This window comes from Eleginops maclovinus, chromosome 16, assembly GCF_036324505.1.
Source record: "Eleginops maclovinus isolate JMC-PN-2008 ecotype Puerto Natales chromosome 16, JC_Emac_rtc_rv5, whole genome shotgun sequence".
Lineage (NCBI taxonomy): Eukaryota > Metazoa > Chordata > Actinopteri > Perciformes > Eleginopidae > Eleginops > Eleginops maclovinus.
This window is the reverse complement of record NC_086364.1, coordinates 3,490,470-3,503,685: the sequence shown is the minus strand read 5'-3', so window position 1 is coordinate 3,503,685 and position 13,216 is coordinate 3,490,470. Positions and strand designations below refer to the sequence as shown.

At 40.2% G+C, this 13,216-nt stretch overlaps 1 protein-coding gene across 1 annotated transcript in view; it reads right to left on the bottom strand.

The window, feature by feature from the left end:
• Window positions 1-10,704: 10,704 nt before the first annotated feature.
• The window catches only part of LOC134877980 (piggyBac transposable element-derived protein 4-like), a 40,040-nt gene continuing 37,528 nt past the window's right edge, over window positions 10,705-13,216 (bottom strand). Inside the window, exon 2 of the mRNA XM_063903714.1 lies at window positions 10,705-10,863. Coding sequence (XP_063759784.1) covers window positions 10,705-10,863 — 159 coding nt within the window. The remainder of the gene's footprint in view (window positions 10,864-13,216) is intronic.

Sequence of the window (13,216 nt, the reverse complement as noted above, 5' to 3'; positions counted from 1 at the left end):
GAAATTTGGGCAGTGTGGATGTAAATTCATCTCTTTTCTTTTTGTTTTGTCGCTTATGAGCACCACTTTTTTCTCTGGTGCGCTTCATTTCTGCGGTGAAATGGCGCGTAATATTAGATCGCATATTTCGTGCATTGAATCATATCGGGAGACGAACACGGGCCCCCCCTAGCGGCCCGGGAAAGCTGTATACAACACAGCTACTGCTTTTACAATGAGCTTACAGCTAAAAAAAAGAATGGAGAGTATTTGAATACTTGTACTAGTAGACACAAACGAAGAATAATTAGAAGTGAGAATGAAACAGTGACTCATTTTCACAGTTTTTTTAACTATACATGTTTATCTATACATTTATCTAAATATGATCAGTTTAGTAAGCGATGAGGCTGATGCATTCAATAGCTAGCTAGTATCAACCTCGAACTCATCAGACTAATATTACCTCAGTCTAAGACAAGTAAATACAAGACAAGCTAGCAAGTTTGCTGGCAAACTAGGCATGAAAAGTGAGATGACGAACGATACAACATTTTAAAATACGTTTCTTCAGACTTTCATAAACAGAAAACACATCTGATTACCATCGTTGTTACTTGTGCACAAAATAGCTTTCACCCACAGACGCGGAGCTTGCTTTGGAGGTTGCGAAAGTCACGAAGTGACAGACATTTCCATAAGCGGTAACGCGAAAAATTAGCTTTTTTGAACGTCCCATACAGACCAATAATTAAATGTTACATATCTCTGAACATAAAAGTGCCATGGGTTTACAACCATTAAAAAGTCGTTGTCTGGCGATGTCTTCCCAAAATTTTGAGAAGAGGGCTGTGTTTAAAACCCAAACACTTCTGGAATCGAAGATTTTGGGTAGAGAGCAAACGGGGTCTATATTACTTTTTTGAATAGGTTTTTTTATTTAGATTTTTCTTCTCACTCCCATACAAACGTGATGATTTGTCATCATTGGTGCACAAAAATTACGGTTTTATCCTTGGAAGAGATGTGTTGCTCTGATTGCTACCCACGAGGGCATTGAAAACTGTAATCTTCGGCGATCAGTCACAGTCGTAGGAGGTTTAGCTAAGAAAACTTCAGAAAAGTCAATGACAACACCCCCAAATTTTCCGGGTTTCAAAAAAAAAAGTAGTTTTTCATGTTCCCTGGGCAGTATTATTTATGTAGTGTTTTCAAAATTGGGGCCCCCGGCCCCCGGGGGCCGCTTTTAGTAGAAATCTAACCCCTGTGTCGGCGGCCGCTTTGGGGTATAGAGGTAGGGGGCCCGTTTCATATGAGGGGGCCCGGGGCCCCCCGCCTCGCGGGGGCCTGCGGGGGTATACTTTACGCCAGTGCAAGGACTAATGCAGTTCAGAGCTCAGACCACCACTCTGAAACTCTTAAAGCAACTTCGAGATTTTAACAGAATCAGGGCACAAAGGCCGGTGGCCGTAGGACGTACAATTATTTTCGGGGCATCACGGCCAGACCGAGGGGTATAATGAAGGCCATGGCCGTCATGGCCGCCGTGAAATTCCCACCCTGGTAACATGTGACATTAACAGTGTTTTTATTAGAAGTGTGGCGTTAGACATTTCTGCAGCAGTCTATCGCGTTGTATCAGTCACCCAATGTGGTTAGCTAGTACCTCTTACTAGCTATATTCACGGAGAGAAAACACACAACCATCATCTATTTCAGGGGTTTTCAACTGGTTTTGTCCCAGGGACCACCATTCGGACTAGAAAGCAATCCGCGGCCCACTGAGTGCCTGCGCGTGCGCGTGTGTATTTGGTGTTACATGCATAGCTCAATGCATGAAACATGAAAGAGAGGCCACGCAGATTTTATAATAATAAAGTAGATTTATTAAATTAAATTAAATTAAAGATTATTTTAAAGAAAGAATAAAGAATAATAAAGTGTTGTGCAATTCAGTATTGGGAAAAGTAACTAAAAATGTCATGCAAAGTCAGTCTAGGTGTGTGACAAAACAACAACGGAGAACAAAAATCCAACAACACCGGAGAACCAAAATCCAACAAATGAAGACCAAGGCAGCCTCAACTGCTGGCTGGTCAGGGCTTTTATAACCCAGCCAGGACAGACTGTCACCAATCACCTGCTGTAGAGACAGAGAGATTGAGAAAAGCAGAGAGAGATTGAGAAAAGCAGGGAGAGAGAACAGGCTTACCATTAACACAGGGCGGGGCCTAAACCCCGCCAGGGTCGTAACAGTGAAAACATGGGAGAATTAGGCCTACCTGTCAGTGTGATATCTGGGCGTGGTGAAGTCCACACAGCCTGTCTATTCGTGGCGAAATGGTAGACAGAGACAGTCTCATGTCATTCTCTGGATCAAGCCTAGCCCTGTACTTATTCTTTAAGTACGCCCAGTGTAGAAAAACCACTCTCACACAGGTATGTGGTTGGAAAGGGCAAAAGACACCTCATTGCTTTTGCAGCAAGCTGTGGAAATTCTGTCTGGCAACTTATCCAGAATTTAACAAGGGGCTGTGTGTCGAACATATGCCTCCTGACAGAGTCTGTGGACATCTCAATCAGCTTATCCTCTTCCACAGCCGTCAGACTTGACCCTACTGATGCATCGTCACTGAATGGGAGCAGGATCCACTTGCTGTCACGGCGCCACTCTTCCGAATCAGTGAAGTTACACTGGCGTAAAGTATACCCCCGCAGCCCCCGCGAGGCGGGGGGGCCCCGGCCCCCCCTCATATGAGAACGGGCCCCCTACCTCTATACCCCAAAGCGGCCGCCGACAGCATGTTAGATTTCTACTAGAGCGGCCCGCGGCCGGCCGCAATTTTGAAAGACACTACATGAAATAATACTGCGCCAGTGGATACATGAACAACTTACTTTTATTTTGAAACCCGGAAATTGGGTGTGTTGTCATTGACTTTTCTGAAGTATTTCTTAGCTAAACCTCGCTACTGACTGTGACTGATCGCCTGAAGATTACAGTGTTTCAGATGCCGTCGTGGCTAGCAATCAGAGCAGACACATCTCTTTCACAGGATGAGACCGTATTTTTGTGCACCAATGATGACAAATCATCACGTTTGTATGGCAGTGATGTAAGAAAAGTCTAAATAAAAAATACCTATTCAAAATAGTAATATTAGTATCCTCCTGTTTGCTCTGCAGCAAAGTCTTGTAAAGCGCAGAAAAATGTTGGGTTTTTAATAGCAAGCTCATCTTCTCCAAAAAGGTAAGCATCGCCAGTCAACGAATTTTTTGGATTTTAAACCCCGGCATTTTTTTGTTCAGAGATATGTAAAAATTTAAATTTTGGTCTGTATGGGCGTTCAAAAAAAATAATTTTGCGTTACCGTTATGGAAAAATTTTGTCATTCGTGACTTTTCGCACCTCCAAAACAAGCTCCCGCGTCTGGGGTGAAGTTTTTTTGCACAAAGTAACAACGTGGTAATCAGAGGGGTTTTTGTTTTTTGAAATCTGAAGAAAGTTTTTTAAATTTTTTTTCTTCGTCTCTCACTTTTCAGCCAGTTTTTTCCAGCAAATTTCTAGTTGTCTTTTATTTACTTGTTTTGATGAGGTAAATTAGTCTGATGGGTTTGAGGGGTTTATACTAGTAGCTATTGAATGCATCGCCTCATCGCTTACTAAAATGTATATTTAGATAAATGTATGATAAACATGTATGTTTAAAAAAAAATGTGAAAATGAGTCATGTTTCATTTCACTTTTTAATTATTTTCGTTTGTGTCTACTAGTACAAGTTTTTAAAAACTCTCCATTTTTTTTTTTTAGCGTAAGTATTGTAAAAGCAGTAGCTGTTTGATTTGCTTTCCCCCGGGCCCCTAGGGGGGGCCCGTGTTCGTCTCCCCATATGATTCAATGCACGAAATATGCGATAATATTTCGCCCATTTTCCGCGAAATGAAGCGCACCAGAAAAAAAGTGGTGCTCAAAAGCGCCAAAACAAAAAAAAAAAAAAAAAAAAAAAAAAAAAAAAAAAAAAAAAGGGAGAGAATTTTTCATCCACACTCCCCAAAATTTCATCTGTTTTTGGGGGGGAGGCGCCTAACTCCACTTTAGGTTTCACAAAACAGGTGGGGGCGGGAAAAAAAAAAAAAAAATAGCGCAGTTTCAGTAAAAAGAGGCAGGGCCCGAGGCAGCCTCTAGCCCCCATAGGGCCTCCCGCAAGCAAGATCAAAGTTCGTTTTTTATTGAAAAGAAGTAAATAACATTGACAATTAAAAAAGAGAAAAAAAAACTTAAATAAACGTTTTAATTGTTTTTTCTTTAAAAGCAAGGAATTGGATTTTCATCCCTCCGTCGAAATGCTTAAGCTAACTGTAGGCCCCTAAAATCCCCCGTAGGGTCTGTGTTAAAAACTTTCGGAGGGAATTTTTGACATGGCCTGGAAACCCCAAAAAAAGTTTGAAAAAGAATCGGACTTTCAAAAGGGTTAGCCAGAGAGGGGGGGAGGGATCGCTGCGCATCAGACAGACGCCCCCCGAAATCAAGGGCTTGCCCCTTTTGCACGGTGGGAGAGCCCTGCATCGGGTGGCTGCTGATGGCAGAGATAGGCATACCGCAGGTGAGGCTCTGGCTGTGCCGTTGACTCTTCTTCATAAAGACAAAGCATCAAAGTTGTTGTTTTTTATTATTGAAAAGCAGTAAATAGCCTGTGGCAATTAAATAAAGAGCCTGAAACGACGCTGAAATCACAGGTTGCATCGGATGAGGGAGGAGATGCCGTGCATCAGATGGCTGCTGATGACAGAGATGCGTGTACCGCAGCCGCAGGTGAGGAAGATGTCTCTGGATGTGCCGTTGACTCTTCTTCAACTGAGGGAGAGACCATTACGGGGCCTGAAGAAGAAATCCGGGACAGCGAGAATGTTGGGAGTGGACTTCTTCTGATCTTGAATGCGCTGTTGATAGGCCTTCTGATCCTTACCCCTAGTGACAGGGGCTAATTTCCCTGTTGACATCTCTGACAGTGATGTTAAGAGATCGATTATAAAGCAGGGGCCATGCAAATACGAAGGCCCCTATCCGAGGGATGCTAGAGGCAGGTGCTTTTCTAAAGAGTACTATACCGTGTGTCAAGAAAGGTACACAGATATCACGCAAATGGTTGTGTTACTCTCCTAAAATGGATCGTGTGTATTGCCAGTGTTGTTGGTTGTTTGGTGACAGAACGTCTGTGGGCCATAATTTGGCATGGACAACCGGGATTAATGACTGGCCAAGGTCTTTCGCGGAAGATCAGAGAGCACGAACATGCCCGTTGCCACTTGTCAGCCTGTGTTGTGTATGATACATGGCAGCAAAATGTAACCATCGACGAAAGGATTTCATCTGATTTCAAAAGTGAGGTTAGTTTTTGGTCAGATGTTTTTAAAAAGGATTGCTGACGTTACATTAACCCTTGCGTCCTGTAACTCCGCTTTCCGTGCGCACCACGAGAAACTAGGAGAAATCAATAATGGAAACTTTCTGGCCCCACATCGAACTCCTTGCGCGTTACGACCCCGTGTTGGAGAAGTTGATCAGAAGTAAAAGTAAAATCAAATACTTAAGCCCAAAAATTCAAAACGAGATGATCTCAATCATGGCACAAACTGTCTTAGACGAAATAGTGAAGAAATCCATGAGGCAGAATTTTATTCGGTCATATTAGACACAACACAAGACATTTCCAAGTGGATCAGCTAAGCCAAGTGCTCCGCTATGTCACGATTCCTAAAGATGACAATGATGTGCCCTCAGACGTGCAAATTCACGAGAGTTTCATGGGTTTCCATTCAGTCCACGACCAAAGCGCACACGGCTTAGAAAAAAATTATTCTCGAGCTGTTAGAGATGAAAGGAATCTCGGTCAATAAATGCAGAGGACAGGGATACGATGGCGCAGCCACAATGAGCGGGGTCTACTCTGGCTTACAAAAAAGAATCTCGGATAGGGAACCAAATGCAATGTACGTTCATTGCGCTTCTCACAATCTAAATCTAGTTTTAAACGATGCGTGCCAGAATGTGGCAAAGGTGAGAGCGTACTACGATACAGTAGAGAAACTGTATGACTTCTTCAGCGCAAGCATTAAACGTTGGGAAATTTTGGAAGTGCAGTTCAAAGTGGCAGGGCAGCCAACTCTTAAACGTCTATGCCCGACACGTTGGGCATCCAGAAATGATGCGGTGCGCGCCCTTCGGTTTCGTTACCCAGACGTAATGAAAGCGCTCACTAAAATATCCCTGCTGTCCAAAAAACCCAAAGAACGCGCGGAGGCCACTGGTCTCAAAGCCAGCATGGAAAATTTTGAATTTGTGTTTCAAACGGTCATACAGGGTAAAATTCTTGAGTCAGTCCACATTGTTTCCCAACATCTCCAAAAACAAAACGTGGACATACTACAGGCAAGCCAGTATCTCTCAAGTGCGTCTGACAGCCTTGCGTCACTCAGAGGTGAATATGACAGCCTCAAAGAAGCTGCCAAGACCTGGCCAAATTGTGGGGTATCTCTCCTGTATTTCCCGAGAAACGCAACAGGCGTACGAAAACCTATTTCGACGAATTGTGTGAGGACGAAAGGCTTACGAATGCAGAGGAGAATTTTAAAGTGTCGGTCTTCTACGCCACTTTAGACATAGTCGTTGCGCAGGTGGGTCGCAGGTTTGAAAGCATGCGAGAAGTGGCACGAAGGTTTGGGTTTTTACGCCCCGAGGAACTCATCTCGAAATCCGATGGTGAGTTATATGCATCAGCAAGTACTCTGGCTGCGCATATAATGACGACTTATCTGCTGATTTTCCTGATCAGATCCTGTCATTTAGAAGCGCATTACTACCCGCTCTAAAAGAAATTGAACGTGGTGGGGTACAAGATTTGGCACGCACTCTCTTTGTGAAACACAGTTCCATATTGTCCAGTCTGCCTGACGTTGCCACAGCTATAAAATTGTTCTTGACCATACCCGTAACCGTTGCAACAGCAGAGAGGTCGTTTTCTAAACTAAAATTGATAAAAACATACTTGCGAAGCACTATGTCGCAAGATAGGCTACGGGGCCTAGCCATCATTTCTATAGAGAACAGGCGCGCTCGCAAGTTAGATTTAAACGGTTGTGGTTAGAGACTTCGCTCATAGGTGCGCTAGGAGGAGTGCCCACATATACTCGTATCCAAAGATGTAAATGCTCTGTTTATCATCATTAATGTTACTTTTATTGCTGACTGTTGTTGCTGACTGTTTCATTGTTAGAATTATATGTAATAAATGGATTGGATAGCCTACTCTGTGTACAGAATATTAATGGGTTAACAAAACATCTATATAGGCCTATGGATTAAATGGGCATGGGATGTCAGGGGCTGAGTTTGCAGCATCTTTTTCACTATTTTATGCAATCAAAACACACACACACAGGCCTATATATATATTAGGATATATATATAAAGAGAGAGAAGTAGGAGTAGGCTAGTAGTAAGGAGGCCGTGGCAGGTGGCGGTGGGGGGCCCCAGTCTAAGTACCTGCAGGGGGGCCCCAAGTGCTTGTGTTACGCCAGTGAGTCCTTGTAGCTTGGATTGGTTAAGCACACCTCACGTGTCATACGTGGCATCATTCAATCGTCATTGCAGCGTCTCGCTATAAGAATACAAGGAGGCCTCGTGTCTCTTTTTGTCCGTGAGTTTATTCACTTCTGAGATAAGTGACTGTCGCCTGGAACCACGGCAAAACAACAAAGAAGAACGTTAATTATCACTCGCACACACATACTGTTAGCTCTCCCATAGCATTCCCCCGTCTCTCTCTCTCTCTCTCACTCTCTCTCTCACTCTCTCTCTCTCTCTTTCTCTCTCTCTCTCTCAGGAACCTCCCTTCCCCTCACCCAGTGGCGTTTTTATATGTACAAAACTGGTGGGGCACGAACAACTTCGATATACAAAGGCTTTTTGTACCTTAATACATGGAGTAAAGAGCGCTATCACAAAGCCAAACTTAACAATAACAACAACCGTGATGCCTCAGCATGAAAACATCAGACTGTAGGAACACACAGGCACTCGTCACCGTGGTTACAATAGCTATCGATCCATCGATACATAAACTATACTCTCTCGTGTCCTCATAACTACACTTTTTGCACACACACTTACAGTCATCAGCTCTGACTTATGAGATGACGTTTCAGTGGGGCTGCGAGCGCTTTGCTCCACTTGTGATTTATTTTTTGCCGCACACATTGAATGAAAAACTACTCTATTCAATGCGCAGTGTGGTTAAAAAGTAATTTGTTTTACATGTCATTCGTGTGTTTTTATTATCAGAAAGTGAAGTTGTTTATTTGTAAACTCCAAATTCTAATTTCTTCTCCCTATGGCCTTTGTGCCCTAAAAAAAATTGTGACACGAAAGGCCAAATGGCTTTACCCCTAATATGACGAAATTCTAAGCCTGCATGTTACATATACCTGTAGGCAGTGTTGCCACAGTTACCTTGAAAAAGTAATCTGATTACTCCTTTAAAAAGTAACTTCGTTACTTTACTGATTACTTGATTTTAAAAATAACTAAATTAGATTGCAGGTTACTTTATTAGTTACTTTCAGCAGCTGCCAAAATATCTCTTTTTCCTAAGGAAAATGACTAAAATAGTAAGCACAGTGACTTGGATGAGTAACTTTAAAACTTTGGAAATAGTAACGCGTTAGATTACTCGTTACTAAAAAAAGTGGTCAGCTTAGAGTAACGCATTACCGACATCACTGCCTGTAGGCCACATTTGCAACTTACACCTGTTTTTAGGCCTATTTTTCTCTATGTGACTAGTTTATACTCAGCTGAATTTTTACATTTTTTTGCAGGTTTTAGAAAGTGATGAAAGTTGTGACTGTTGGCCATCCTACACTCTGGTACTTCTACTTTTAAGTACAATATCTGAGTACTTCCCCCACCTGTGCAGTTACAACAGGAACTTAGTGACAAATTCCAAAATTCAGGCACAGTCTCTCTCAGTCCGGTTGAATGAAAACCTACACCATGCTGCCATCTAGCGGCTGAATAAAGAGGTGCAGATAGACACTTCCACCACATCTTTAAGCTGTAGTGTATCAAACCTTTCAGAACAACTCTGAATACTCCTCCTTAACTTTTAATAATGAGTCCCATAGTTTTAGCTAAAAACAACATAGCAGCAATACCAAATTCTAATAATGTTATGCTACAAGTTAAAGTCCAGAAATAAAAACATTACTTAGTAAAAGTACAAAAGTATTGGCATCAAAATACCAAAAGCGAATGTACTTGTTAAGTGTTATGGCCCATTTCAGAATTATATATGAAATAACTGTATGATTATTGATTAATTAATGGGTTGATGTCATCTTGCAAAGGTGGAGCTAATTTGGATTACTTTGTATACAGCTGCTGGATAACCCAATTATAATTAATTACAATTATATTAATTTATATTTTGAATTAGCTATAATAATCTGAATCTGAAAACAGCTAAAGCTGTCAGATAAATGTTATCCGCAATAAGTACAATATTGGCTTTGAAATATTTTAAAGTACAAGTAGTAGCATACATTGACAAGTAACTCAAAAATGGAGAAACAACGTTAATACATGTACTTTATATGTCACCACTGGTATTATGGATTATAGGTAATCTCGACCTATAGAGGAATCATTTACTGGTTGATTTTTCACACCACAATCGTATAATCTCATCTATTTAACACGCTGTAGCACACTGACTGACAGCAGTCTCTGTTTATATTACACTTCCCTCTGCAGGACACTGGCTCAGAACCCCCCAGAACAGAAACCCTTTGGGAACAGTTGATGCACTTAAGACTATCATTTTACTCTGAAAGGCTTTAGCTGTCCATGTGTGTAAATCAATGTAAGAAATACTTGTGCTGCACAACTACTGCCTGATATATAAGATTTATGTATTGTTATTGGATATAAAATGTCCATCCATTCACATTACACAGTTCTTAAATAAACCAGACACATACACGTTATGTGTTTTGAATACACAATAACTACATCTAGTCATCAATAAATCCAATTTGTTTGGAATCATAACAACCGGTCTGTTTTCAACATGAATAAATATGAATAAAGCATATTCATTGGGAATCAAATTAAAATACCTAACACAAATGCGAAAATGCAAGAATTCCAATTAACTAGTTTGCATCCAATTTATGTATTATTTTATTAGTAAACCTCATGTGTTTTTATTTATCACCACATTTCTCCCCCACATACAGCACTACCTAAACAATGTAATGCTCAGAGCGGATATTGGAGTATAACTGCTTCAATAGAGAATCTAAAAGTTGGCCAGGGTATCTCTGCCTCTGCAGTGCTAAATACCTGCAGTCTGAGGGCAGGACTTATATGTACTAACCTTTTCATTACTATTATTACAAAAGAGTGGCATTACTTCACAAGAAATACTAGACATTTTTCTTAAAAAACGTGTAAGATAAAATGCCAATTACATTTATGAAGAATACAGGAATAAACTAAACAAATAAAGTGTGTATTAGTGTTGTAACTCACTTCCTTAAAGCTGTGTGTTGATTGGGACAGGTATGATCACACGGTGGCTGCAGTACCGCTGTGAACCAGGAGATGACGCTTGGGAGGCAGTTTACCTCCCAGTGTGTGGCATTCACAGTAGGAACATCCCAGCATCACTCACATGTAAAGAGATCACTCTGAGACACCCCCACCACCACCACCAGTATCCCCACCACCACTACCACCACCACCAGTAACCCCAACTCCACCAGTACCCCCACCACCACCACCACTACTGACTGCAGTACCACCTCTCCAGTTGGTGTTTCGGTCTGAATGCTGAGCAATACAGTCCCATGTCTCAGAGGCTCACTGACACTGGTTGGACTGGTACCAGGACTTATTCCACCATCAACAACCCAACCTTATTAACTTTGTTTTTATATAAATATCTGTTTATTTTATTTGTGTTATTTTTCATTAACTTTTACTTATTTTATGTATATTTTTTGTATTCTTACATTAACTGTGTTTGTTTGTATAAATGTCTTTATTTTATTTCATATTTTTTTATTCCACATTTTTAACTTAACTCTTATGTTTAGATAAATATTTGAATTCCTCAGTTTTTTTTATCATTCATCTTTTTTTTTTTCAATCAAAATGGAACAACTGCCATGAAACCCAATCTCCCCAGGGTAAAGTATTCTAAATCTGATCCTGATTCTGATTCAGAAGTGAATGTGTGTGGAGAGCTGCAGACTGGATCAGCAGGAGACTTCACTGTACACTATAACATCTAGCAGTGTTATATTCTGCACTATAGTTGCCTGCTCTTTAAATGCTGTGTAATGCATGCGTTTTGTGAGGTTTAGGAGAACAAATATGGTAACTTAAAAGTATGAAGTACATCGACTGGTGGAGAGATTATTTCCATCCTGCTCTTCAAAGGAACATGAAATGAGTGTTATGTGACACTTATAGCTCAGTGTGCAGGTACATGATGCAGGCCGCTGCAAGCTGCACCTGCTACGCACCGCCAGCAGAGCGCGCAGCGGTGCAGAGACACACAGTCAGCATGTGAACAAAGCGAGTACGCTTCAGAAGGCCGTCACGTGATCCTGTATTTAAATATCCTATTAAGTTCACATTGTGGACCCTTTGGTACTGTTTGGGCCAGATAGACCCCGGAAATTATTGGTATTTTTAAAATCAAGAGTAATACATTTTTTTTATAAAAGACATATAATTCTTTACATATTTTGTTTTATCATAATTCCCAACAATAAAGTTATTATATATATATAAATATATGGTTATTATTTGAAAATACTCTCTGCTATATCACATATAACAAAGTTATAATTTATGTAAAAAATCCCAATAATAAAGGCTTGGGAATCAGATTCATGCTTATGTAGGAACATTGGAAATGAACTATTTTCTCATATATGTTCCTAATCTGATTTCAATTAAAAAAAGGACATATAAGCATTTGTACTTTTTTACTTTAAATTAACAAAACATAATCAGTCAAGGCCATGGAATTTCAGGTTGGAAAAAATATCCTGTGTTAAAGTAAAAATGTAATCAATTTGACCCAAACAACAAAGGGTTAAGGCTAAGTAGAATTACCACAATTTCATCATCACTGAATAAGTTAATGTAATTACAGCAACAGTAAAATGAAATGTGTTTTTAATCGTTATGTATAACATTATTGGATTATTGTTACAGATGCCCCATGAGACATCTTGTCTTAACACCCAGGTAAGCTAAATGACTTCAGGCGTGCTTGCATTGAATATGTACCTTAATTCAACATCGCACTATAGCATTAATATGGTATTAATATTTATACACCACTATATATTGTAATACACAGGTTATATCTAATCTTTTAATGGATATCTTACTTTAATTTCTCCTGTTTATTTATAAAAATCTTTATTTTATATTTTTATTGCAAATTCTTACTTGAACTTGTTACTTATTTATACTGTCAGTAGAGATTTTTAGCAAACACACGTTTATGATACTTGAAGTTTTGTTAATGATCATCTCCACATATTAACACCACTTTAGGATTATTGAATTATAACATCAGGGACACAGGACTTCGAGTCACCACTGCTAAACTAAAGGTAGCCAATGTTAAGTGTGATGACGTCTCATTTAGACACTTGAGCAACTGCCATTTTTAAGACTCAGAAGCTGCAGACAGTCACCAGTGGGGTATTTACTGATGTATTTTATGTCATAGAACAAAAAGTGAACATCTCTTCCGGTTGGGTACACCACAAACCTTATTACAGGCCAAAAACACTTTCAAAAATCCCATTGACTTTTAGTCAAGGGAACCAGCAAGTGATCAGATGCTAACTCTTTCCTTGGTTTAAGACTGATTCCTGCACTATACCATGGTGACAGGTAAATAAAAAGCTTTATTAGTTGAAATCAAACACCCCGACATATTTGCACAGGTGCATGCTGGGTTATAAATGCTCATGGCTGATCGTTCACAAACGACATGTTTGTGGTCTGGGGTAACTGTTACACTCTACTTTTATACACTGAAAAACTTAAACATTGATTTTAATCAAATGTATTATGTCAACAGATTTCAGATCATTGTAGTAGGTTAGTTGAAAGCAATAATATCAAGTTTAAATAAACAATCTTAGG